General features: G+C 45.8%; 1 protein-coding gene across 3 annotated transcripts; it reads left to right on the top strand.

The window, feature by feature from the left end:
* The first annotated feature begins 790 nt into the window (after positions 1-790).
* Positions 791-4,265, top strand: PRR15 (proline rich 15). 3 transcript variants are annotated; one of them, XM_028155084.2, is made up of 2 exons: positions 791-1,269; positions 3,087-4,265. In XM_028155084.2, exon 2 carries the CDS (start codon positions 3,230-3,232, stop codon positions 3,608-3,610), a length of 381 nt encoding a protein of 126 aa, XP_028010885.2. In that variant the 5' UTR covers positions 791-1,269; positions 3,087-3,229; the 3' UTR covers positions 3,611-4,265. The 3 variants fall into 3 exon arrangements, with proteins under 3 accessions (XP_028010885.2, XP_054582146.1, XP_054582147.1); XM_054726171.1 differs by having other exon boundaries at positions 3,082-4,265; XM_054726172.1 differs by lacking the exon at positions 791-1,269 and adding an exon at positions 2,144-2,160 and having other exon boundaries at positions 3,082-4,265.
* Positions 4,266-24,804: the final 20,539 nt, after the last annotated feature.

Raw genomic sequence — 24,804 nt, 5'->3', positions numbered from 1 at the left:
ACAGCTTTGGGCTGGGTCTGCACTCCCTGAGCGGGTGGCTGTGCCCTGGGCTTCCACACCTGCGAGAAGTCACAGCCTCAGCCTTCGAGGAGCCCAACGCAGGCAGGGTGCGGGATCGCGAGCTGGTTAGGACCGGGGGAGCTGGAGTCAGACCCCCTAGCTTCCAACCCCATGCTGCGGTTCTGCCTCCTACCAGCCTCGCAACTCTGGGCAGCCCTTAACCTTTGCGGGCAGGGTCTCCTTGCCTGTCACGCGAGGATACTCAGGGTACCTGCCTCCTGGGGCTGCTGCGAGTAACGAGCGAGCTAATCCACAGAAGCGCTTGGAACAGCGCCCGGCGGGCGCCCTGCGAACTTGTTAATATTAGAGCCTTCCACCAAAAAGCGCCTTAGGCTGCAACTTTGTGCCTGGAAATGAAGCAAAGCCTGGGAGTTAACAAAACTTGCGGTCGGAGCTGAGGAGCCTCGGTTGGGGGCTCTGAGAGGAAGGGGGGAAGGTAAATCAGGGTAGAGGCGGAGGGGGAGCTGCGGGACTTCCATCCGCCGGTGCCCACCGACAGCCTCGGCCTCCCGGCCTCCCGGCCTCCCGGCCTCCGGTCTCCTCCACGGTTTCTTCTGGGAGCCGGAGCCGGCGCCGCACACACAGCCCTTCTCCAATCAGACTCCGCAAGGCCGGCGCCACGCCTGCGACCCGGTCCAATCTCTGCCCCGGAGGGCGGAAATGCAAAGCGCCTACCTGCACCTGTGGCCGCGGTGCCGCCTCCCGCGTTGTTGTATTTTTTTTTTTTCCCTTCCCGCCGCCCCTGGGTTCAGGTTGCCTGAATCACTTGGCGAAGGACCAGCAGGTGGGCCGATGTCCGAGAGGCCGACGCGTAGGAAGGGCCAGAGCTTCCGAGCGAGCAGCCGAGGTCCCATCTGCCGGCGGTCCCCGAGCGGCGCCGGCAGGGAAGGGGGGCGCTCCCGAGAAGGCGCGGCTGCTGACCGCAGAGCGGCTCGGGCACTCACCTGGGGCGTCGAGCGGGCACACCCCGGCCGCGGGGCCCTCCGCACAGCCAGCCCGGGGCCGCCGCCGCCCGCAGGAGTCGGAGGTGCCAGGGGAAACCACCACCACCACCACCACCACCCGTCCGCGTAGCGGGCTGCGGAGATTTCGGCCCGTACACCTCCCCAAAAAGCAGCCGGACTCCCCGGGACCGCGCCGGGCTGCCAGGCGGACCCAAGCGCACCCCGTTCACATTGTCGCCGGCGGAGCCGCGGGGGCCCTGAGCAGGTGAGCGATCGGGTTGGTTCTGCGTCCGCCTTAGACACAGCCCGTTCCGGGTGTCACCTGGGGGGCTTCTCTGGCGCCCGAAGAGAAATTGCGAGCCGCCGGACACACCAGCAGCACCACCGCCGCCGCCGCCAGGGAAACACTTGGGGGTGGGGGTGGGGGGGTGCCTTTCCGATCTGTAAAGTTGGAGGGAGCAGGATGTTTGCACACCCGACTGCAAACTTTGCCTGAGGGTGTGGGTACGGAAAGAACTGCTGGCCATTTTTTTTCCTATTGTTTTCAAGTCGCAGCAGGAGTGTGCCCTCGGGCGTCCTGGGGAGGAGCCGGTGCGGCCGTCCCTGCGCACCGCCGAGGCCGCCGCGCCGTCTCGCGTGGGCGCTCAGACTCGCTGCCCCGGGTTCCAGCCACAAAGTGCGCTTTCGTTTCTCTCTCCAGCGCCCGGGGCAAATCCCAGGAGCGCGGGGTGCGGGGGGGACTGGGAAGGAGCCCGCGGAAACCGGGCCCTGAGCCGCGGCGCAAGCGAACCCTGCGCCTTGGTGGAGTTAGTGCCCGGCAGACTCCCGTGGGCAGAGGACTCCGTGGCTTCTGGAATTATTGGCACCTGAAGTGCTGAACACACCCTTGTCGCTCCGCAGAATGCACAGCTTAAAGCCGGGAGGATGCAAGTTGGTATGGAGTTCCCGGGGGCTCTCTCCTGGCAGGAGGCAATTGCGCAAGGAACAGAGCCAGCCGAAGCCTTTCATTTGTAACCAAGGTTCCCCGACCTGAGTTGCCTAGCACAAACAGCCCCGGGCATGTCTTAATGCAGAACTAAGGGGAGAGGACATTTGCCGCTTGGCTTCATCACCACCGTCATCATCGTCATCGGGGGTGGCTTCAAAGGGACGCGAGGTTGGTCTCTGGGGAATAAAAGAGGAGGCTGGTGGTTTTCAAGGGAAGTAAAGTCTAATCATACTTCTCCGAACGTCACAAGGCAGAAGTTGTGTCAAAAGCAGAATTTAAAAGAAAACACCATGCATGAGCGTGTCCCTCGCCTGTAAATGACCCTGAAGAATCGCATTGAAAAGTACCCTGGGGGGGGCCTGGCCGGTTTGGCTCAGTGGATAGAGCGTTGGCCCGAGAACTGAAGGGTCCCGGGTTCGATGCCGATCAAGCGCACATACTCGGTTGCAGGCTCAGTCCCTAGCCTGGTCAGGGCGCCTGTGGGAGGCAACCAATCCATATGTCCCTCTCACATCGTGTTTCTCTCTGTCTCCTCCTCCCGCTCTCTAAAATGGTGAGGATTAACAAAAAAGAAAGTAAAGTATCCTGGTCCTGGGACAGAAGTCCACGAAGCAGACCCCGGTGATAGGGGTGTATTCAGTGTTCACCTGGAGCTGGGACGCAGTTGGTACCTCTCCATCCTCCCAAGAGAAGGCCTTTCTGGACCCGGTCAAGTCACCGCGGGCATCCGCCTACAATCCCTCTGGGACCCAGTTAATCCAGATGCCAGGGGCCGCCCTCGAGTGCCCCTGGCTCGCTGACCCCCGCTATTCCTGCCTCGGGAGGCCAGGCAAAGGTTGAGCCTGGGCAGTGCCAGTGCCAAGACTCAGTCCCGTGGCCAGACGGTGGCGCCCTGGAGGCCACTCATCTTCCCGCGCCCCTGCGGGGCCCCGCGGTGACTTCTGCGGGATGCGCATCTCTGGGGTTCGCGGCTCCCGGTGTCGCGCTGAGCCAAGGGGAGGAAATGAGATTGGGGGGCGGGGGAGAGGCAGGGGCTCGTGGGGGCGTGACTTTGACAAACGCAGTAGCTAAGTTTTTTTTCTTCCCCAGCACAGCCCGCTGCCTCTGATCCCACCCCGCAGCCCGGCTGCGAGAAGCGGGAGGAGGAGCGGAGTGGGCGCCGGAGACCACCGGGAAAGAGGCGCCGCCGCGGCCGAGGCCCTCCCCACGCACGGCGCCCCGGACCCCTCGGCCGGCCATGGCCGACGGCGGCGGCACGGGCAGCTCCGGCCCCTGGTGGAAATCGCTCATGAACAGCAGGAAGAAAAGCAAGGAGGCCTCGGTGGGGGTGCAGCCCCCCGCCCAGCCCGCCCCCGGGGAGCCCACGCCGCCCAGCCCGGACTGGACTAGCGGCTCCCGGGAGAACCAGCACCCCAACCTCCTGGCGAGCGCCGGCGAGCCCCACAAGCCGGAGAAGCTGTGCGCGGACAAACCCGCCAGCAGCCGCCGCAACCTGAAGATCTCGCGCTCGGGGCGCTTTAAGGAGAAGAGGAAAGTGCGCGCCACGCTGCTCCCGGAGGGGGTCCGGTCCCTGGAGGAGGCGGACTTCCCTGGGGACCCCCAGGAGGACCAGCCGTAGCGGGGCGGACTGTCTCCCTTCCCCCCCACGGCTCCCCAACCCCCAGCCCCAAACCCGAGAACTCTGGCCTGCCTCTGAGCTCGGTGTCTCCATCCCACCAAGTCAGAACATCCACGCAAGGCCCCCCGCGATTTCACGCTCCGGGAAATGGAAAGTGTCCATTGAGTTTTCCATAGTTCGTGACTCAAGGCTGCGTTAAATATTTATTTGTGGTGAGAGAAGATGCCCGCCAACCCAGGAAGTTGGCCTGGTTATTATCTCCAAAAAGCCGTTCTGTGGCCTCCACCCTTGGGTCACCTGTGGGAGTGAGAGGGGTGCCAGCGCTCTAAGAGAGGGCAGCGCCCCTGGAATGGGGCAGACCTCCCGCGGGGAGGCCGCGCCCTAAGGAAGAGCTTGCTGTTGGAGAGCCATCAGGGCTGTGTTCAGTGCCTGAGAAATGCACTTTAGAAGTTCTTCTGTAGACCGACACCGTAAGGAGAGCAGGAAAACCTTCTAAGGAGAAGCATGTGAAGTAAGGCAAGGTTGCTTTTAACCTCGGCCTACAAAACTGTCCTGCCTGTTTCAGTACTATTAAAACTGTTGCACAGTAAGACGCTAAGGTGACTTTTGTACTTTTTTTCCACTGCAAGACTGTAGCCCGTCATCCTTCAAAGCAGGCATGCAAAATCCCGGGTAGCAGAATTAATCATTTGCCACACGATGTAACAGCCACTCTTGGAAAGCTGCAGGGAGAACATTTCTAGAAAGAAACTAGCAACACCCAGAGTGGAACCAGTTAGCCAGATATCCCTATTTATTAACCAGAGTCCAGGAAGCAGGGGGAAAGGGATGCTCATTCATTATTCCTAAGTTCTCTTTTGACTGCAGCGCATCCTCCTACAGGCATCACAATGCCAGTAATCATTCTTTTCCGTCTCCTTGCGAACCTTACTAACGATGGTCTGAAAATACTCCAACAGAAGGACTGAACTCTTAGTGTGTGCAAAGCCAGCTTCTTTTCCCAGGACTTTGTTTCAAACGCTGATTTCTTTAGTCTGACGTATGCATTTATCAAGTTTCAAAGCCTTTAGATCAACCAACCTGGAGATTCTTAACAAAAATCTACCTGTTTGCTTTTGTCATGAACTTTAAGAAAAAGAGTAAATGAATACCACTCGCTTTCAGCAAATTACAGAGAGTTATTGTAGTTGTTAAGGGCGACTGGGATCTTTTCCCACCACTATTCAGTTCATTTATAAACATCCAGAAATGCATAGCAGGGAAATTATAACGATCCAAGTGTATATGTCTTAAGATCATTATAAACAAGAACTTGATTGGAGCTTCTGGACTTGTTACAGGTACACAGCGAGGTATATAGAGTTTCTCTCAGATTCGTAGTTTATAAAATAGTGAACCATATTGGTTGTCTAAAGAGACGTAATGAAGAACCTTGATGAAAATGGCTAATGGGATTGAAATGAGTGAATCAAGCTGTGGTGCCAGCAGAATAATAGGGTTTATCCCAAAGGCTTATGAGTTTCCACATCCCAAAGACTTATCCCAAAGGAACTTGTTTATATGGGGGTTACAAACACCTTACGTTAAAAGAGAAACCACGTGAGGCTTTCTGTTTTTAACTGTGAAAGGCATGCTTGGTGTGTATTTAGAACTGGAAAGTATGTGACCAAAGTCTTCTCAGGGTGAGCTGCTTGGATGAGAAATACTTGACGTCAACTTTAAGTGGGCCTACCCTCTCTAGACGCTGATGAAGAATGGACAGGGAGGGGGCTGGGGTGCACAGGAATGCACAGAACAGAAGCCATCTAATTAGGCTTCAGAACATCTTCATAAAATATTTTAATTTTACACTGTAGAAAGCAATAAAACTTAGAATAGATACTTTTCCCTCAATAGACTAGGTCTTTGCCCATTTATAAAATTCAGCCTGCAAGTAAATAATTTTTAAAGCTTACACTAGCTCTTTAATCCACAGATTTAAATAATCTCTTTTTTTTTTTTTTTCAAAATTCCTTTAGATCCACAAAACCTGGGCATTTTCCCAGGTTCTAAATCTTGTTTTGGAGCCCAGGATGTCTATAATTGCTGCCGATAATCAATAGCTGACATGTCACAGTGGAACTTATTCACAAGACCTTTTTTTAACCCCACTGTTCCGCAAGGATTGAAAAGCATGCTAATGGCAGTTATGACAGTGAGTACAATGCACAGCCCTCGATTGAGGTTTGTAATTCCAGAGTTTTAAAGCAGTCCTAATCGTGCAGTAAGAGTGCACTGATTTAATCCCAACGCAGTGAAATCGGAAACCCAGCAAAACTGGTGCGATGGAAGGGTCCTGAGTAAGAGGAGATACTGTGACAACGTATCCGGCTGGGATTTAAATGATTTAGAGATGATTAATCACATTCCCATAACACGTATACAGACTTAAAATTTTTTTAAACCTCAAGACCATCTCTGGTAAGTAAAGGGACAGTGTTGAATTAACTTTGGAGTTAATTAGATCAGGGACTTCTGTTTTCCTTAAACCCCCTTACACGCGACATTCCTTCCACAAGTTTGGGAAACCATTAAAGCATTTTAATACCTTGTTTCCAAATGATATTTTTTAATTGGGCAGAGATCTAGCGGTGCATTTGCTAAGTACTTTCATAGCCTCGATAATTCTATGCACCGGTCGTTTTTTGCCTCCGTGACTCTCCTTGCAAAGTCGGTGGCCAGGCAGTGACTCGCATTACAGGTCACCCGAAAGTCCCTTTGTGTTCCTGCTTCTATTGTTCATCGGTTTTGATTTGCATTTCAAGAGCAGGGCTCTATTTTGCATGTACAGTGAAGGGAGTCTGCTGTGTATGGCACTTGGAAATATGTGGTGCTTATCCCTTTGGGACAAACCCTACCATTCTGCTGGCACCACAGCAGTTTTCTGCTGCGAAACATAATGTGAACTGCTCAACGCTGGTCTTGCGTTGGTTTTCTACCGTTCAACCTAATGAGCAGTAGCACTGGCTAAAGCTTTGTCAGAGGTAGTTCTTCTGAGATGCTCAGATGAGAAGTTTGGTACCCTGAGACCAACAAATAATTAGAGTGAACAGAAGGGATTTCAAAGAAAAGGTGAATCGAAAACGTAAACGAAGGGGACACTAATGTTCAGTGACCACAAGGGACTTTTTAGGAAAAAGGGAATATTATTTTTCCCCGAGCTGAGAAGGGTCAGCCAGACTGGAAGCAAACACACACACACACACACACACACACACACACACACACACACACAAAACACTAGCTTGATAGCTGTAGCAAGGGAAACTGATCTTTGAAACGTCTGTTTTATTCGTGGAGCATTTTATTATACTTATACGGAAATTTAGGAGATGGTTTCTCAGGATAAGCATGGGTTTATCTCCATGGCAAGTAGAAGGTAGGACCAAGGATATTTTATACCCTTAGGTGTCAGCACCCAAGTACCTTAGACTAGAAACGAGTGTACAGCCCAGGGCAAACTGTCAGCCGTAAGCTGACTGTCCCATTACAGCAAGCCCTCCCCACCTGTCCTTGTTCTCCTGGCGCCATTGCCTGGCCTCTGAGCCATCACGTGCATTTCCATGAAGCTCAGGGACAGGAAAAAGGGGGTGCCCGGGAGGCACAGGGCCGTTCCCCAGCCCCTGGCGGCACTGCATGGTGACCACCACGTTGTCCAAGGAGGGCCTTTAGGTTTGGAATAGGAGACAAGCAGCATGGATGGTGAGAGACCATGAGCACTGAGGAAACTGCACAGGCCTTGCCGGAGCAGAGGACAGGGACCACCTGTGTGGAAATGGTAATAGCCCTAGACCACAGCAGGTAAGACTGACAGGATAGAAGCGATCCTTCAAGTATTCAGAGCAAACTTAGTGTTGCTTCCAAACCAAATCATGCTGCCGATGACAAAAGGATGGACTCAGAACTATCAGAGTTATTGATAAAACCTCACGCAATAAAAAGATTGGGGGTGGTGGAGGTAGAAGAGGGCATAGAGGGGATAAATGGTGATAAAAAAAAATAAGGTAAATTTTTTTAAAAAAAAGAACAAAACTGAAAAAAAAATTATGAATGAGGTGTCTAACAAGACTGTTTACCCAGGAGACAAAAATGTCTGGCCCTAAAATAAGAAAGGTTCATGTTGAAGAAGCTGAAGGGCCCTGGTCCTGGGAGCGGCTGGTTGAGTAGGAATATGAGAGCATTTGGGACCTCTGGGCCTTTTCTGAAGGGATTTTCCTTGAGTTACAATACCCTGGGTTATTCATTTATTTCTAGTGCCAGTCAACAAGGGTGACCACTGATTCGAACCCTACAATAATGTTTCCCATGACACTTGATCCGAGTTCTCTCTCTGACTTGCTCTTGCCCATTGATTTTTTTTTTTTGAGAGAGAGAGAGAGAGAGAAAGAGAGAGAGAGAGAGAGAGAAACATCGATGTGAGAGAGACACATCAATTGGTTGCCTCCCACATGTGCCCTGGCTGGGGCCAAGGATGGAGCCTGCAACCGAGGTACGTGCCCTTGACAAGAATCGAACCCTAGACCCATTAAGTCCATGGGCCGATGCTTTATCTACTGAGCCAAACCAGCCAGGCCTCTCTGACTTGCTTTTGGACCAGTCTTAGATGATCTTGGTGTCAATTCCTTCTGTGAAATGATGGCATGGAGTCCAATTTCCAACTTCAAAATCCTCCATCTGTATTCTGCTATTTTGAGCATACTTTAATTGTGGGGACACTCAGTTGTCTTATTTTTGCAGTTTTTAAATTTTTGCAATATTTTCAGCTGTGTGCTCTATAACTTCAGTGTAAATCAACAACTATTTATTGAGTACTTATTGAGTGTACGAGCCTTGGGACAAAAAAGGAAGATGTTTGTAGTGCTTCACACACTTATAAATTTAAGCCCTGGCTGTGTCCTTCTTGTTTTGTTGTTCGTTTATAAAATATTTATTGAGTTCATTCATTTCTTTACTTATTCCGTATGTGTGTTAGGTACCAGGCAATGAACTAAACTGCAGATGCAGGAGAAAATAGGTTCTTAGGCTATACTTCTTTATAATCCTGCAATATAGTATAATACCAACAATAATAGATACATGTCAGGTATTGTGAGTGACCCGAAGGTGTTGAACGCGTTCCCAATCCAGAACAACTCAACCCTTTGCCGCTGGACCACTTAAGTCAATGCGTAGGAAAGACCACCCGCAGAGCCCAATGTTCTGCCTCTTAATTCCTCAAGTTGGCAGAGCTCCAGAGTGGCCAGAGTCTGGAGCAGCCCTTAAGGGACCTCCCTGGAGGTCCTTGAATCATGTCCACACCTTTCCCTCTCAACCCCCTTGACTTTGCAGGGTAAGCAAACGCATTTCCTGGGAACGAGTAGGCCCCACCCCAGGGCACAGGGTCACTCTCACCAATGAAAGAATGATGTCTATGCGGAGCTGTATGGTTTAACCTGTTCCCAGCTGCGCCAGCTGGCCAGACTTCTACTCCAACAGGATTCCCTTTCTCTAGCACGGCTGTCAGGGAGTTCTGCATGTGCTTCTGTGTGAGGTCAGGAGATGATCAGAGAGATGGCAACGTGCTCTTCCTTTGGCTGTCAGTCTATCATGGAAGAAGGTTTGTGACCCCAGACACAGTTTTGAGGACTCGTGGGCAGCTCTTTCAATTAGAATAGAGTCCATGCCCTAACTGGTTTGGCTCAGTGGATAGAGCGTCGGCCTGCGGACTGAAGGGTCCCAGGTTCGATTCCGGTCAAGGGCATGTACCTTGGTTGCAGGCACATCCCCAGTAGGAGGTGTGCAAGAGGCAGCTGATCGATGTTTCTCTCTCATCAATGTTTCTAACTCTCTACCCCTCTCACTTCCTCTCTGTAAAAAAATCAATATAATATATATTTTTTAAAAAAAAAAAAAGAATAGAGTCCAGTGCTGTAGCCACAGATCTGCCTTCCCGGGAAGAGTCCTCCTTGACTCAGCAGCCTCCCTTTCCCCTTGGTCTCTCAGGGAAGTGGTGAGCATGGATGACTAAATTCACGAGATCCAACCTGATTTGCATCCTTCCTTTCTACTTTTCATCCAGCCACCAAACTTCCTGTTCCTGAACCCATTGAGTAGGATACTAATTCAAATCTTTATTTCCAAGCTCTTCTACCTATGAAAATGCAGTCTTGCTCCTAAACCATGCCCACCTCTCTGGTGAATTATAGGCATTGTAGGACTTCATTCATTAGGCAATGGCTTGTGCCTTATACTAACTCACTGAGAACAATGGACACCCAGATACATCTGTATCACACATCGCCTAGTTGCTAAGAAATAGTCACAGCTGTTGCAAAGCAGGACAGGATATTGATGGTAATTAATATTTCTACCAGGCTTTACAATCGAGGAACTGTTACAATCCAGAATTTCATGTTATGGTGAACTATGAAACTATGTGTGGTGGTGTTTTAGATTGTTATTCCAAACCCATGCCCCTTTTATACATGACTTTGCAGCCCCTACAACCAAGATGTGGAGTCTACCTCCTAACATTTTGTCTGTGGGCTAGTCTCTAGTGTCTCGCTTTGGCCAATAGAATGTGGTAGAAGGGATGTTATGACAGCTCCCAGTATATTAGTCTGCTCAAGCTGTCATAACAAAATACCACAGGTTGGGTGGCTTAAACAGCATGAATTTATTTCTCACAGTTCTGGAGGTTAGAAGTCTAAGTTCAAGGTGCTATGAACTCAGATGGAGCCTCTTCCTGGCTTACATAGAGCTAGCTGCCTTCTCACTGTGAGCCCACATGGCCCTTCCTCTGTGGTTATGGGGAGGGAGGGAGGGAGGGAGGGAGGGGGGGGAGGGAGGGAAAGAGAGAGAGAGAGAGAGATCTGGTGTTTCATCCTCTTCTTACAAGGATACCAGTTCTACCAGATTCGGACCTCAGCTTTAACCTCATTTAACTTTTATTACTTCCTTATAGGTCTTATCTCCAAATGCAGTCACGGTGGGGATTAGGGTTTCAACATATATTTTGAAGGACACAATTCGGTCCGTGGCACCAAGTCTATGCCTCAAGGGGCCTTGTGAACTTTGACTCTCTCCCAGGACCTGCCTCCAACATGAAACAAGACTTGGCTAGCCTGCTGGAGGAGACCACTTGGAGCAGAGATAAGCTGTCCCCCTGAAGCCACCGGAGACCAGCCAGCCAACCTGGCCCATGACTGCTGAGGCGGGAGAGAGCCTAGGTGGAACCAGAACCACCCAGCAGAGCACGGTCCAAAGTGGTAACTGGCAGAATTGTGCACAAAAGCAATAGTTAGTATGTTAAGCCACTAAGTTTTGGTGAGGCTTGTTAGGCAGCAAATGCTAACCCAGTGGTCGGCAAACTCCTTAGTCAACAGAGCCAAATATCAACAGTGCAACGATTGGAATTTCTTTTGAGAGCCAAATTTTTTAAACTTAAACTTCTAACGCCACTTCTTCAAAATAGACTCGCCCAGGCCGTGGTATTTTGTGGAAGAGCCACACTCAAGGGGCCAAAGAGCCGCATGTGGCTCGCGAGCCACAGTTTGCCGACCACGGTGCTAACCGATGTAGCCAGTTACTTTTACCCCCCTTTTGCTGATGAGAAATGGAATCGCAAAGAAATTAAGTGATCGCTCAAGGTCTTATTCCTAGGAAGTCCTACAGATCCGGGCCTGCTGAATTTCAATCATTTCCTTTCTCCATTGTCCTCTGATTCTACTCCAGGAAAAATGGACTTGGAGTCTGGAAACAGAGTTACATTAAAGTGGCAATTTAGGATGGAACTTTTCCTGGCAAATAACTTCCTAATGGGCTGGACTTTAGAGTGACTGTGCGTGTTTGCATGTTTGCGTGGGAGTGCGTGTGCGTGTGGACATAGATTTGTACCTGTATTCCCTCTGAAGAGTATAGGCTCAGGGTTGATGAGGCAATTTTATCCCAAGTCAGTGGTTAATTGGCTACAAGCGACACACACAGGTTAGAGTTAGGCAATCACAACCCAAGCAACACCTGGAGCCCAAGCCGCTGGGAGAGGCAAGGGAGGGTCCTTCCTGCAGCCCCCGGGGGAGGTGCAGGCCTGCCGACAGCTCCACTTCAGACTTCTACCCTCCGGAACGGTGAAAGAACACACCTGTAGTTTCAAGCCACCACATTTACGGTAATTTGTAATGGTCCTTCCCTCCTTGGCCTTCTGTCTGCCACACTCAGTCATTACCTGTTATTCCGGTGACTCCTTGTTAGGGGAGGGAAGGAATGAAGCAGCTACAGAAGAACGGCAGAGGAGGCACATGTGGGGTGGGGGGTGGGGGGTGAGACATGAGACTGCGAAGAGGGGAGGAAAAGAAGGAAGAGAGAAAGACAAATATGCAACAAAAGAAGGGGAAAATGAGGTAAGGATGGGTTGGCATCTGCTCAGGTATTTGGCCTTTCCCTTCGCCCTCATCTTTCTCCACACAGTGTCTCTTCCTGCTCCCCCTCAGCCTCGCCCGGCCCCCTCAGGCATTCCGCCACACCAAGGCAAGTTTATTTTTGTGATGTTAAGATTTTTTTGGGTCCCATCCCACGTTTCTGACTTCCCGTTTGCAGGCACCGGTGACAGGGTTAGGAGCCTGAGCAGAGGCACATGCTCACCCCAAAGCTCCCCTCCGCCATCAGTCACCTAAGGAGAGGCCCGGGATGCAGGCCGTTCTAGCATTGGGTCTCATGGGCCCAAGCAGGGCACTCCAAACTGGCAGTGTGTTGAGCACCCACTTGGCGTGCTTCTGCGGTCACATCGGCCCACTCTATTTGCCACCCACGAGTGAGCAAAACAAAGGAAGCAGCCCAGAACTGCAAAGTGTGCCCTCTGAAGAAATTCCAGAGGGAAGAATGTTGTGATTATTTTGCTGTTTATCTTAGCCGGGTTTGACTAAGGGCTTCAGGCGTCTCTGTGCTGCCTCTAGTGGTTGCCAGCAGTAGTGTTCCCCTAAGGACCTCATTGTTCATCAATTCCTCATCCACTTCTTTGACAATTTCTCTGTGCTTTTATTTAGGACTTTTATTTAGGATTATGTTTACATAGAAGAGGTTTTTCAACATTTTTAGAATCAACTCCTTTATTTTCTTTTGTGACCTTCCATTATTTTTTAAGTAATTTTTAAATTTACATGTGCTAAATCCCCCTTTTGGGTGTACAGTTCTGTGAGTTTGTAGCATGGTATAATGGGTATAATGACCATCACATTCACATACAGACAGTTCCTTCACTTCTAAAATTCCCCCATGCTTCCACTTAACTTTTTCAACTTTTTTTCAAACCCTAACACACACACATACACACACACACACACACATAATTAATCATAGCAAACAACCTTTGATCTTGTTTATCCCAACAGTGTTGTTTCTTCCAGAATTTCATGTAAATAGAATCACAAAATATGTAACTTTTGAGCTTTGCTTGTTTTACCTATCATTATACTAGAGGCCCGGTGCGTGAAATTCATGCACTCCAGGGGGTCCCTCAGCCCAGCCTGCATCCTCTTGCAGTCCGGAGCCCTCAGGGGATGTCCGACTGCCGAGGAGGCAGGAGAGGGTCCCGCCACCACCACTGTGCTCTCCAGCTGTGAGCCTGGCTTCTGGCTGAGCGGCGCTGCCCCTGTAGGAGTGCACTGACCACCAGGGGGCAGCTCCTGTGTTGAGCGTCTGCCCCCTAGTGGTCAGTGAGCATCATAGCAACAGGTTGTTCTGCTGTTTGGTTGATTTGCAAATTAGCCTTTTATTATATAGGATATGTGATTAGCATACATGCTGTCGAGGGTATTAGTCGTTCATCCTTTTTATTCCTGAGAAGTATGTAATTTAATGGATGTAACACTATTCATTTACCAATGAAGGATATTTAGGTTGTTCACTTTGGGAATTATGAATAATGCTGCTACAATTATTTAAATACAGGTTTTTCTGTGAACATAAGCTTTCATTTCTCTGAAGTAAAATACATAGGCGTAAGGTTGCTTCATGTATATTGCAAGTAATGTTTACCTTCACAAGAAACTGACAAGCTGTTTTCCATTGTAGCTGTACTATTTTCATTCCCATCAGAAGTATGAGAGTTCCAGATAGTCCATGTTTCTTGTCAGGACTTGGTATTGTCAGTTTTAGTTTTTGTATTAAACATTTTAAAAGGTACATTAAGGTATCTTGTTGTGGTTTTAACTTGCATTTTCCTAATAACATTGAACATCCTTTCATGTGTCTGTTTACTATTTATATATCTTTTTTGGTAACGTGTCTGTTCAGATCTTTCTCCCATTTTTTAAGAATTTTTGTTGTTCAATTTTGAAAGCTCTTTATATATTATGGATATAATTCTTTTGTCAGATATATGATTTGCAAATATTTTCTCCCAGTCTCTAGGTTGTCTTTTGTTTTCTTACCAGTGTCTTTTACATAGCAAAAGTTTTAATTTTTTGAATTCCAACTTAGTACCTTTTTTTCCCATTAGACCTTTCATGGCATATCTAAGAACTTTTTGCTAAATCCAAGGTCATAAGGATTTTTATTTATGTTTTCTTCCAAAAGTTTATAATCTTATGTCTTACCTTTACATTTCTGAACCATATTAAGTTAATTTTTATGCAAAGATGCATTGACATTTGTTTGCACATATGTATATTACTCAATTATTACAGTACCATTGGTTTAAAAACTATACTTTCTTCAGTGATTTGTCTTTGCACTTTTGTCAAAAAGTGTATTGAATATACTTGGGTGGATCTATTTATGGACTGTACTCTGTTCATTCTTCTTTGTGTCTATTCTTTCGCAAATACCTCACTGTCTGAATTGCTGAGGCTTCATAGTAAGTCTTAAAATGAGATAACGTGAGTCTTCCAACCTGGTTTTTTAGACATCATTTTATCTAGTTATTCTAGTATATTTCAGATTTCTATATAAAGTTTAAAATTATTTTGTCAATAAATAAAAAGAATCCTGTCAGGATTTTATTAGAATTATAATAAACAGGTAGGTCAATTTGGGGAGAATTGACATCTTAATATTTAGTCTTTCATTACACAAACATAATATAGCTTCTTTGATTTCTTTCATCAATGTTTCGTCGTCTTTATCATACAGATTCTGCAACTATTTTATTATATTTATGCCCTAAGTATTTCATATTTTTATAAATAATACTGTTTTTATTTTAACTTTCAGTTGTTCATAGCTAGTAAAAATAAATGTGATTGATTTTTAAGTACTGACCTTCTTTTGAGTAACTGAATATTAGGTCAACCATTCTTCACTAGCCCCACAGAAAAGTAGCATTTCATTTTGTCTGGGGTTTTTGTTGTTGTTTGTTTGTTTGTTTTTTGTGATTACCATGAAAACAAGGGTCTTCTGCTCCCTTCTATATTCTAACTGAAAGGGGAAGTCCTGTTCTCCTTTATGTTTAATGACGCTCCTTTTGAAATCTCGGGCAATTCTGGTTAAAAATGGCAGATTAACAATTTTACCTCCCTCCCATCTCTTCCGAAGTCACACTAACTAGCAGGACTGTAAAGCAGTTATAAGAGGGAACACATCCATACTAGTGTTAGTATGGGAGGAAAAATATACCTGCCAGCCAGAGACTGTGATGGATTTCTGAGGGACCAAAAACAATATGATTGTATTAATGAATAACCATAGTAGAGGCTAGACTTAAGTGTGTACTCTCTTAGAATTAATGCTCTCAGGGCCTCTTCCCTTATATAATCCAGAGATGCTCTGAGATCAGACATTATACACAGAGGATCAGTGAGAAAAATAATAACAGTTCATCAGAACGAAGGCAAGACAGGACATAATGAAAGGACAGCTTTACCGAGTTGAAAGAAAAACAATACTGAAAGCTCACCATGGCCCCAGATAAAGGAATGGGCCTGATTAGGACCTAAACAATTGCAGTTAGCTCATTCCCCTTGGCAACGTCTAGTTCAGAAATGCAGGCTAAAACTGAACCATGGGAAGTATTTCCTCGCTGTCTATTCCTGGTGCAGGAGAGAGCACATGGGATTTTATTCCACATCAGTGGAGAGCCTCTTGGTGCCCACTGTGGGGACTTGGGCAAAAAATCATGCAGCTCCACGTGCCATTGGAAGCCCCCTTCTGACCACCAGCTGCAGATGACTTTGTGCTGTGGATGGTGGTACTAGGTCCTTGAAGTCACTATCCTATATAATAAAAGGGGAATATGCAAATTGACCCTAACGGCAGAACAACCAGAACGACTGCTGGACCAGTCACTATGAGGTGCACTGACCAGCTCTCGGTCCCTTCCCCTGCAGGCTCTGATCGCCTGATGGTGAACAGGGAACCAGGGGTGGGTGGTGAGGGACGTGGGCAGCGCCAGGCCAAGGCCCCCACCCCACCAGTCACCCCACACTCAGAGGGTGACCCATGGTGGGGGCGGGGCTGGCAAGCGGGAGGGAACAGCCGACCTCTCGGTCCCATCCCCCAGCCGTCAGGCACCGATCACCCAATGGCGAAAGGGGATCCGTGGGTGGCGGCAGGGGGTGGGGCCAGCTGTGGGCAGCTGGGGAAGATGGCCCTGATCACAGGTCAGGCCTAGTGACCGTACCCATGCACGAATTTTGTTCTCTGGGCCTCTAGTGTTATATGAAACTAGAGGCCCGATGCATGAAATTCGTGCAAGGGGCTCGGCCCTCACAGCCCCGGTCACCTGGAATGTTGTCTGGAAGAACGTCCAGAAGGTCATTCGGCTGTCCTGTCTAATTAGCATATTACGCTCTTATTATTATAGATAATTAATTCCCTTATTTCCATAAACCAGGAGAATTTGAGATTTCTCTTACCTATAGCAAAAATTAAAACAAAAACCCAAGCCATACAGATTAATTGATACACTTGTCTTATGGCTCTTGCACCATATTTTTTCCTTCTTTTTGCAATGTTCTTTTTCTAATCTCAGCATAGCTGGGCTCTTGCTTGCCCTTCAGATCTCAGCTTAACTATTACCCCTTCATTGACCCCTTAATCTGATGTAGCCACTTAGCCTCTCTGTCCTTACCATCCTGCGGAAGCACATACCACCACATGGGATATATTTGTCCATCCTTTAGTGTGTTGTCTGCCCCGCCCCACCGGAATGTACGTGTGGCAAGTACAGGACTCACTGCTATCTCCTGAGTGTGTAGAGTTTGAACTGGCCCATAGCTAGTACGCAGTGAATACGTGATGAATGAACGAAGACGTAGCAAGGAAACAAGCAAAACCACTGTTCTCTGGAATAATTTAAAGAAATTGGTTTGTAATGACAGAATTTTACAATATCTTAGAGACGAAGGAGGAATTTGAGATCACCTGGTCTAGGGGTTGTCAACCTTTATTTCTCTGAGCATGTTTGAAGGCTATACAGCAGCAGTCAAGGCCAGGGGTCTCAACTGGAAGCAGGGGGAGGAGAAGAATCTACCTGAGAGTTTTTGGTTTGAGAAAAACTTCCAGGTGATAAGCCTTTTGTAAGGACACACGTTCACACTCTCCTTATCCTAAGCCCATGGTCGGCAAACTGCGGCTCGCAAGCCACATGCGACTCTTTGGCCCCTTGAGTGTGGCTCTTCCACAAAATACCACGGCCTGGGTGAGTCTGTTTTGAAGAAGTGGCATTAGAAGTTTAAGTTTAAAAAATTTGGCTCTCAAAAGAAATTTCAATCGTTGTACTGTTGATATTTGGCTCTGTTGACTAATGAGTTTGCCGACCACTGTCTTAAGCTCCTTCCACACCCACTCCCAGAGCTCCTTTAAAAAAGATCCACCTGGTTCAACTCCTTTCTTTTAGAGATCTTGGTCCTGAAAGGTTAACGATTTGCCCAGCGTCAAGCAGTTAGTGGCACCGTTGAATTAGAAACCAGCATCACTGTCCCATAGGATCAAATAAGAAGCATCGAGAGAACGCAGCCTATCAACATCCTGTCTCCAGAGAAGAGCTGTGTAGCAAGGTTTGAGGAGTGCAGTGCAGTGGTTCAGAGCAGGGACTTGGGAGCCAGACCATGCTGGCTCAAATCCTGTTTTGTAACCTCCTTAAATTTCATTTCCTCACATGCAAGTTCTAAAACTCAGCTCATCAAAACAAAATGCTTTATTTTCCCTCACTCCAAAACCAGCTCCTAATTTTAATTAAATGTTCCCAATTTTATTAAATGCCAACCACATCTCCCAAAAACTTAAGACAGATACTTGGCAATACCTTTCTCCCTCAACTCCCACATTTGGGGCCCAACTAGTCTACATTCCAAATCTCTCTCAAATCAAATCACATTTTATCCATTCCACTGTCACTGCCCTAAAGTCAGGCTCTCATCACTCTTTTGCCAAATGACCTCAGGGTTACTAAGTTGTTTTCTTGGCAGTGGTCTTGCTCAAGCCCATCCTTTATCTACACGGTAGCAGTGTAATCTTTCTAACGTACCAGTATGTGTCTGATCAGCACATAATCCTCTCTGCTCCCAAGCTTCAGTTCCTTCCACGTGGCTTTCATGAGCAGCTCCAACTTACCTCCCAAGCTTGTGTCATTACATCCATGTTTGAACTCTCTTCTCCTGCCATATTGAAATGCTTGCAGACCTTTGAAAGGGTCATGCATATTCTACCCTCTAGCTGTTGCTTCATGCTCCTTCTTCTGCATCCAGGGGATCTTGTGTGACATACACCTTCTCCTTTTGTCTTAATAACATCTGGGTCAGACATCTTTCCAATGTACTTCTTCGGCACCTGTATTTCTCCCATCACAGCCATCCCCACGCTGTATCATAATTGTTTATCTGTCTACACCTTGTCACTTAACCCTAATCTCTATAAGATCAGGGACTGTCCTTCATGTGTATACTATTGTTTTTCAGATGCCTAGCATGTGTGAGGCACATAATGGCTGCTTAACAAATATTAGCTATTATCATCATTATCATCATCATCAAATAAACTCATGTTTGCTTAAAATACTAAGCACGGTGTCTGGTTGATAGTAATAAGTAGTAGTTTTCATTATTTAATATTCTTCCCCATTTTCTTCATCAAAATTTAATATTTCTGGGCACACATATTATTATAGAATTCAAAGCAAAACACAATTACATCTCTTTGGTCTTATCATAAAATAACAAGTAATAAAAATGTAAATACTTAGCATCCACATGTCTATATGGAGGTTCTAGTAATGTTCCTCCCCCAATCCAACTATGTTCTTTTTTTAAAATATGTTTTGATTGATTTCAGAGAGGAAGTAAGAGGGAGAGAGAGATAGAAACATCTATGATGAGAATCATTGATCAGCTGCTTCCTGCACGCCCCCTACTTTGGATTGAGCCCACAACCTGAGCATGTGCCCTTGACAGAAGTGAAACTAGGACCCTTCAGTCCGCAGGCCAATGCTCTATCCACTGAGCCCTAAGCAGGTAGGGCTCAAAGATGTTCTTGAGGAAAAGCAAAAACAATTACTGGAAGTTCTCTTGCACTCTGTTGACTCAGTACAGTAAAGGTCAAAGATTACTCTATGTATTTAAAAAATTCTTCCTGAGAACAAATCATTTAAATATCAACCACACCTTAATTATCTCAAAGGCAGATACATTATGGTTGGCCAACAGCTTGTAATAGGCATCTTTATCTTTCTTAATACCCTTCTTTGAACACAGTATTGAATGGCAAAGGTCTTATTATCAGAATTTTCTCCCTCTTCTATAAAGCTGAGAGAGGCAGTTAATTATGATTGAGTTTTAAGATAATACAAGATCACACTAGGGGATTCTATTTAAAATATTGACTGTCTGAAATAAAAAAAATCAGCTAAATTGTTTAGCGAAATCTTATTTTCTTTAGACTAATTCTAAAAAATGTACTTAAGATAGTTTATCTATGGGGAATAAAAACTTGGAAGAACTTTGAATTTTCCTTCTGTTCTAGTAAATTCTAAAAAGAATTATAGGTTTTGGGAACACTATAGTAGTGATTTTTTCCGAATTAGCAAAATTAAATGATAAAATATGTCATAAAAGCATTATTTCTATAAGAACTGTTTAGTTTATCCAAGAAAAATAATAATGCTGAATATTAAGAGAAATTTTGTGTTTTATTAATTTGATTCTGTGAAGTAAGGTTACATGATACGTGGTCTTGTTCTCCCATACCTGTGTAAAATCTTAATCTTTGCATTTCAAGGCTCCAGGAAACATTACTTATCAAAGTCATATATTTATAGGTATGTCCAAGTGTAATAAACTGTAAATTAAGAAAAGTCTGAATCTACAGACAGATGACTTAGGGAAAGAAATTATTTTTTATTACCAATATACTCTATAAAATGACTTGCCAAAAATAATCTTAAATTCAGAACTACTCTAGTGTTTGTAGGTGAAAAAGAGAAGTTACCAAAATAAGAAAAATGAAGGTGCAAATTGAAGATAAATTTATAAGTAAACAAAAATGGTTTGACTATAGAAATGGTAAGCTATAGAAGGATATGATTTGCTTTGCCAAACATTGACTTACATAGAAGATAGTATAAAACCTAATAAAAGAAACCATACAGATCTCTATAGATGATATGTTTGGAAGATTTACCCCCTAAAGAAATAACAAAACACTTCAGTCAAGGTAAAATATAAATAGATATAAACATGGGGGAAAGGGGGAGAGATCAACCAAAGGACTTGTATGCATGCATATAAGCCTAACCAATGGACACAGACAACAGGGGGTAAGGGCATGAGTGGGGCGGATGGGGGGGGGGGGTAATGGGCGAATAAGGACACATATGTAACACCTTAATAAAGAAATTTTAAACAATTAAAAATTAAAAAATTTAAAAATAGATATAAACAGATGACATTAACTAAATTGGTTCATTGAAATGTCACAATTAAGCTATTAGTTGGTTTCTACCTTATCTTGTTTCATAAGTGGTGTTGAGGAGCTTATGAAAATAATAAAAACAATAAAATAAATACTTAGACACCAAGAGCAAAATAAATCATTGCCATATAGTAAGTTATTTAAATATCTTCTGATTTTATTTGCTAATTGATTATTGAAAAAAAGAAAGGCTATTGAATTAACAAATAAACAATATCTGTAATCACTGAGGGTAGAGGAAAGCTAATATACAGGGTCTGCAAAGGTAGTTTTACAGTTGTTCATAATAAACAATTCAATAATTCATACATGAATAATAATATAAGAATGAACTCTGTGTTTCGTGTACTCCCACTGTGAACCTACTTTTGCCTACCCCTATGTTTTTCAGCCAACCAGGCCCGGATGCATGAGAATATGAAATGTTACATTCTCATGCATTTTTCAGGGTTTAAAATAGAAATCTTTCTAATGTCAAGATGATCTGAAAAACCCCAAGATCATCTTGAGCAGTCCAGCGAAAGCATTGAGCCTGGGAATTTTTTACCTAAAAGGGACTCTAAAGAACATTTCGTCCAACTTCAACCTTTGCAGATAAGGAAATTCAGGCCTAGTGGAGTCACTTGCCTACTTGACACAGGCAATTAACTTCATCAATGGAAATAATACCCCGGTTCCACCACACAGGCTGCCTTTATGATTTCATTATGGAAACGATCAAATAAGAAATGGTGGCTTTGTCTTATTTTTTTTGCCACTTTTTTAGTTGATTTCTTTCCCAAATTTAAGATGCGTTAAAATAGGCTCTGGTCCAATGTGGAGAACAGAAAGATGCCGGGAAGCTCCTCGAAGCAACTGTGCAGTGAGATAAATGGGGCTGATGGATGTCTTACTCCATCTCGCATGGTAGCAGGGAGGGGAGTGGATCTGGGAGGACTCGGGTTTGGCTTTCACGAAAGGTGGCGTCCATGTTTGGCAAGATCTGACTCTGTTTGGGTTGCTGTTCCAGGGTACAGGCTATGCTGACATGCAAAGAGATTTGGACAGAATATTACGTCCAGAAGCCCATTTATCAACTAGATAACAAACTCTTGGACAGATTTCTGGAGTAAAAAGTTTGCTTGGAATGTAGTCATAGTCCAAGTAAGTGTTTTTGCAACTACATTCACCAACCATTATAGCCCACATACGCCCACTTTGCCAAGCAGCAGTTAAGCAACATTCCCATGCTGGTGCAATTTTGTTATTGTTGGTCAAAAATATTGCTAGTGAAGCAAAAGATCAGTAATAGAACTTTTAAACCCTAACTTAGAAAAACGTGCTTTATGCAATGTTTTCTCTCAAGTATCATTTATCACCAAACAATATAGAATTAAGTTTTCAGGATCTCAGTGAACTAGGAGGCACAACTCAAACACACATACCTATTTTATATACATTCTATACATATAGACATATACCTGATTCTTGTTATTCGCTGTAGTTATGTGGTAGAAGTCACCATAAACACTTAAGTAGCAAATATTGAACCAGTGCTCTCCGGGAAAAGTCCTGTGTGCCTGTTATCACAACACTTTTGTGACCTGATCAGTACAGAACCTTGTCTTATGTGTGTTTCTGTTTAAAGTCACCTTTTTAACATACACCGTTGCTCCATTAACATTGAACTCATGGCCATCAGCACTCTAACTTGTGCCCCAATGGAATTTATCTGACACTTTTCTTTGTAGGACACCTCACAGCTTTCTTGTGCTCAGGGACACTTCAGATACTTGGGGGCCATTTTGAACAGTAAAATCACCAGCAAAAGCACAAAAATGTGAGTAACACATGAGGCACATTTAAAATAGAACATGAAAAGGACACTCGGCTGAAGCAAGACGGCAGCGTCGCTTTGTCTGAACTCAGCTGGGAAAGTACACGTCGGGTGACAACTTTTTCACTGCTCCGTGCCAGTCCGTGAGTGACCACAAAGTGCCTTGAGTATGGGTCTGGAGTTACAGATACATTAGAACATAATTCACAATATGGGTTCTGTGAGTAATGAGGACCAACTGGTCACACATACCATATGCACACAAGTATGCGCATGTACATTCGGATGGGCATTTCTCTGATGATCTAATGAGATTGGGCCTGTTGGCATGCTGACAATTTTCAGCCATAGAGTCATTTCTAAAATGTAACAAGAGCATCTTATTCCTACAGAGCGGGTTGAATATTAGGGCACCCTACATTTTTTGGTGTTTAGACAGCTATAAAGTTTCTATTCCTCTTACTCCTATGGAGTCTTAGAGCTACACATTTTCTTTTCTCTCTCTCTCTCTCTCTCTCTCTCTCTCTCTCTCTCTCTCTCTCTCTCATGCTTCAAATGAGAACATGCTAAGGCTCCTATTATCTGAAAACCCTGTCTACCTTTCTGGAGTTGGGAAGAGTGTGAGCTGTCACCCTTCTCTTGGGCAGGAGTGAGCGGGCTTTTGTGTTACTTGGCACGAATCCACATAGAGAGGGAGGAGTGTGCAGACTGTGGATCTATTTATTACCTGGCTCTATGTATTTCCTGTGTGATCTCCATCTGTGAAATGAGAACAACAATATCCATATCACAATGGTGTTGTGAGAAGAAGAATTGGTGTGTGTTAACTACTTTGCATTTTCTTCTCATTGTCATTAATAGGAGCAATAATAATAATACTCATACTAACATGGAGAATACAGCAAATTCTGCCCCTAAAGGGATTCAATGGCAATTTAACAAAATGAACACCTCCCTGGGTCACACTGGATTTGGGTCTGCTGATTTGAAAGTACAGCATGGCTATCATGTGTCCCGTAGCACTTTGTCATGATAAACTTGAGCCTGTGGCAGGACCATTCTCTCCAGCACACCTGTGTGCCAATCACTCTGGGCTGTCAAAGACATCAGCTGTCCCAAGAGCATTAATCGCCGCCCCACCCTCTGCAGGGCTCTGAGGTTCAAGGTCCATGTAAATGATTCCATAAAAGAGAGCTGATCTTGGGTGAAGGCCAAGGTCAAGGTATGCTCAGTGCTCTGTAGGCTTCTATGCCCCTTCTCTCTGTCCTTAGTGCTTTGCTATACCTCCTGTATCCCTATCACCATCTCCCAGCTAGTGATTCTCATCTGCTATTGCGGAAGCATAAAAATAGAAACTTTTTAGGCTAAGAAGTTGTAATAGGAAAATAAGGTCACCTGAAAAAAAAAATGCAGAAATCAGAACAGAAATATACATAATGGACATGTTCATATACACTGAGTGGCCAGATTATTATAATCTCTGAACGCATAATAATCTGGCCACTCAGTGTATATCCTATTAATAAAAGGCTAATATGCAAACTGTCCCCTCCACCAGGAGTTCAACCAGCAGGCAGGCCGGCCAACCGCCCATGTCCACTTCCCCTGGCCAGGCTGGCTGGACCCCACCCATGCACGAATTCATGCACCAGGCTTCTAATCCTACCTAATAAAAGAGTAATATGCAAATTGACCATCACTCCAACACACAAGATGGCTGCCACAAGATGGCCAGCAGGGGAGGGCAGTTGGGAGGGACCAGGCCTACAGGGGAGGGCAGTTAGGGGTGACCAGGCCTGCAGGAGAGGGCAGTTAGGGACAATAAGGTTGGCAGGGGAGCAGTTAGGCATCAATCAGACTAGCAGGGGAGTTGTTAGGGGGTGATCAGGCTGGCAGGCAGAAGTGGTTAGGGGCAATCAGGAAGCCATGCAGGCAAGCAGTTGGGAGCCAGCAGCCCTGGATTGTAAGAGGGATGTCTGACTGCCCATTTAGGCCTGATCCCGGTAGGATACCAGACTGGAGAGGGTGCAGGCTGGGCTGAGGGACCCACCCACCCACCCACCCACCCCCCGTGCGTGAATTTCGTGCACCGGGCCTCTAGTATGTATATATATATTGAGTGGCCAGATTATTATGCATACAGAGATCATAATAATCTGGCCACTCAGTGTATATTGCATCTCCAATACATGTATAATACATAGAGAGATCCATACTTTTTCTATAAGTATCAGAAAATAAAAGGAGAGTAAAATTACCCAAAGTCACATTTTCCTGTGAAAAATGAGAGGGGTCCACAAAAGTTAGCAGCAGCTGTGCACAGTCAGGAGGTCCCATCCTCGGAGACAATCAGGACAGAGCAGGTGACAGGCCTGCAGCAACGCGTGTGGCTCCTTTCCTCATTGACTTGGTCATCGGTCCCGGAGCATCTGTGGTGTGGCAGTCACCGCAGAAGCACTGT

The sequence above is a fragment of the Eptesicus fuscus genome, chromosome 14 (genome assembly GCF_027574615.1).
Source record: "Eptesicus fuscus isolate TK198812 chromosome 14, DD_ASM_mEF_20220401, whole genome shotgun sequence".
Lineage (NCBI taxonomy): Eukaryota > Metazoa > Chordata > Mammalia > Chiroptera > Vespertilionidae > Eptesicus > Eptesicus fuscus.
The sequence above is the reverse complement of the archived record's forward strand: the minus strand, read 5'-3'. Positions and strand labels throughout refer to the sequence as shown.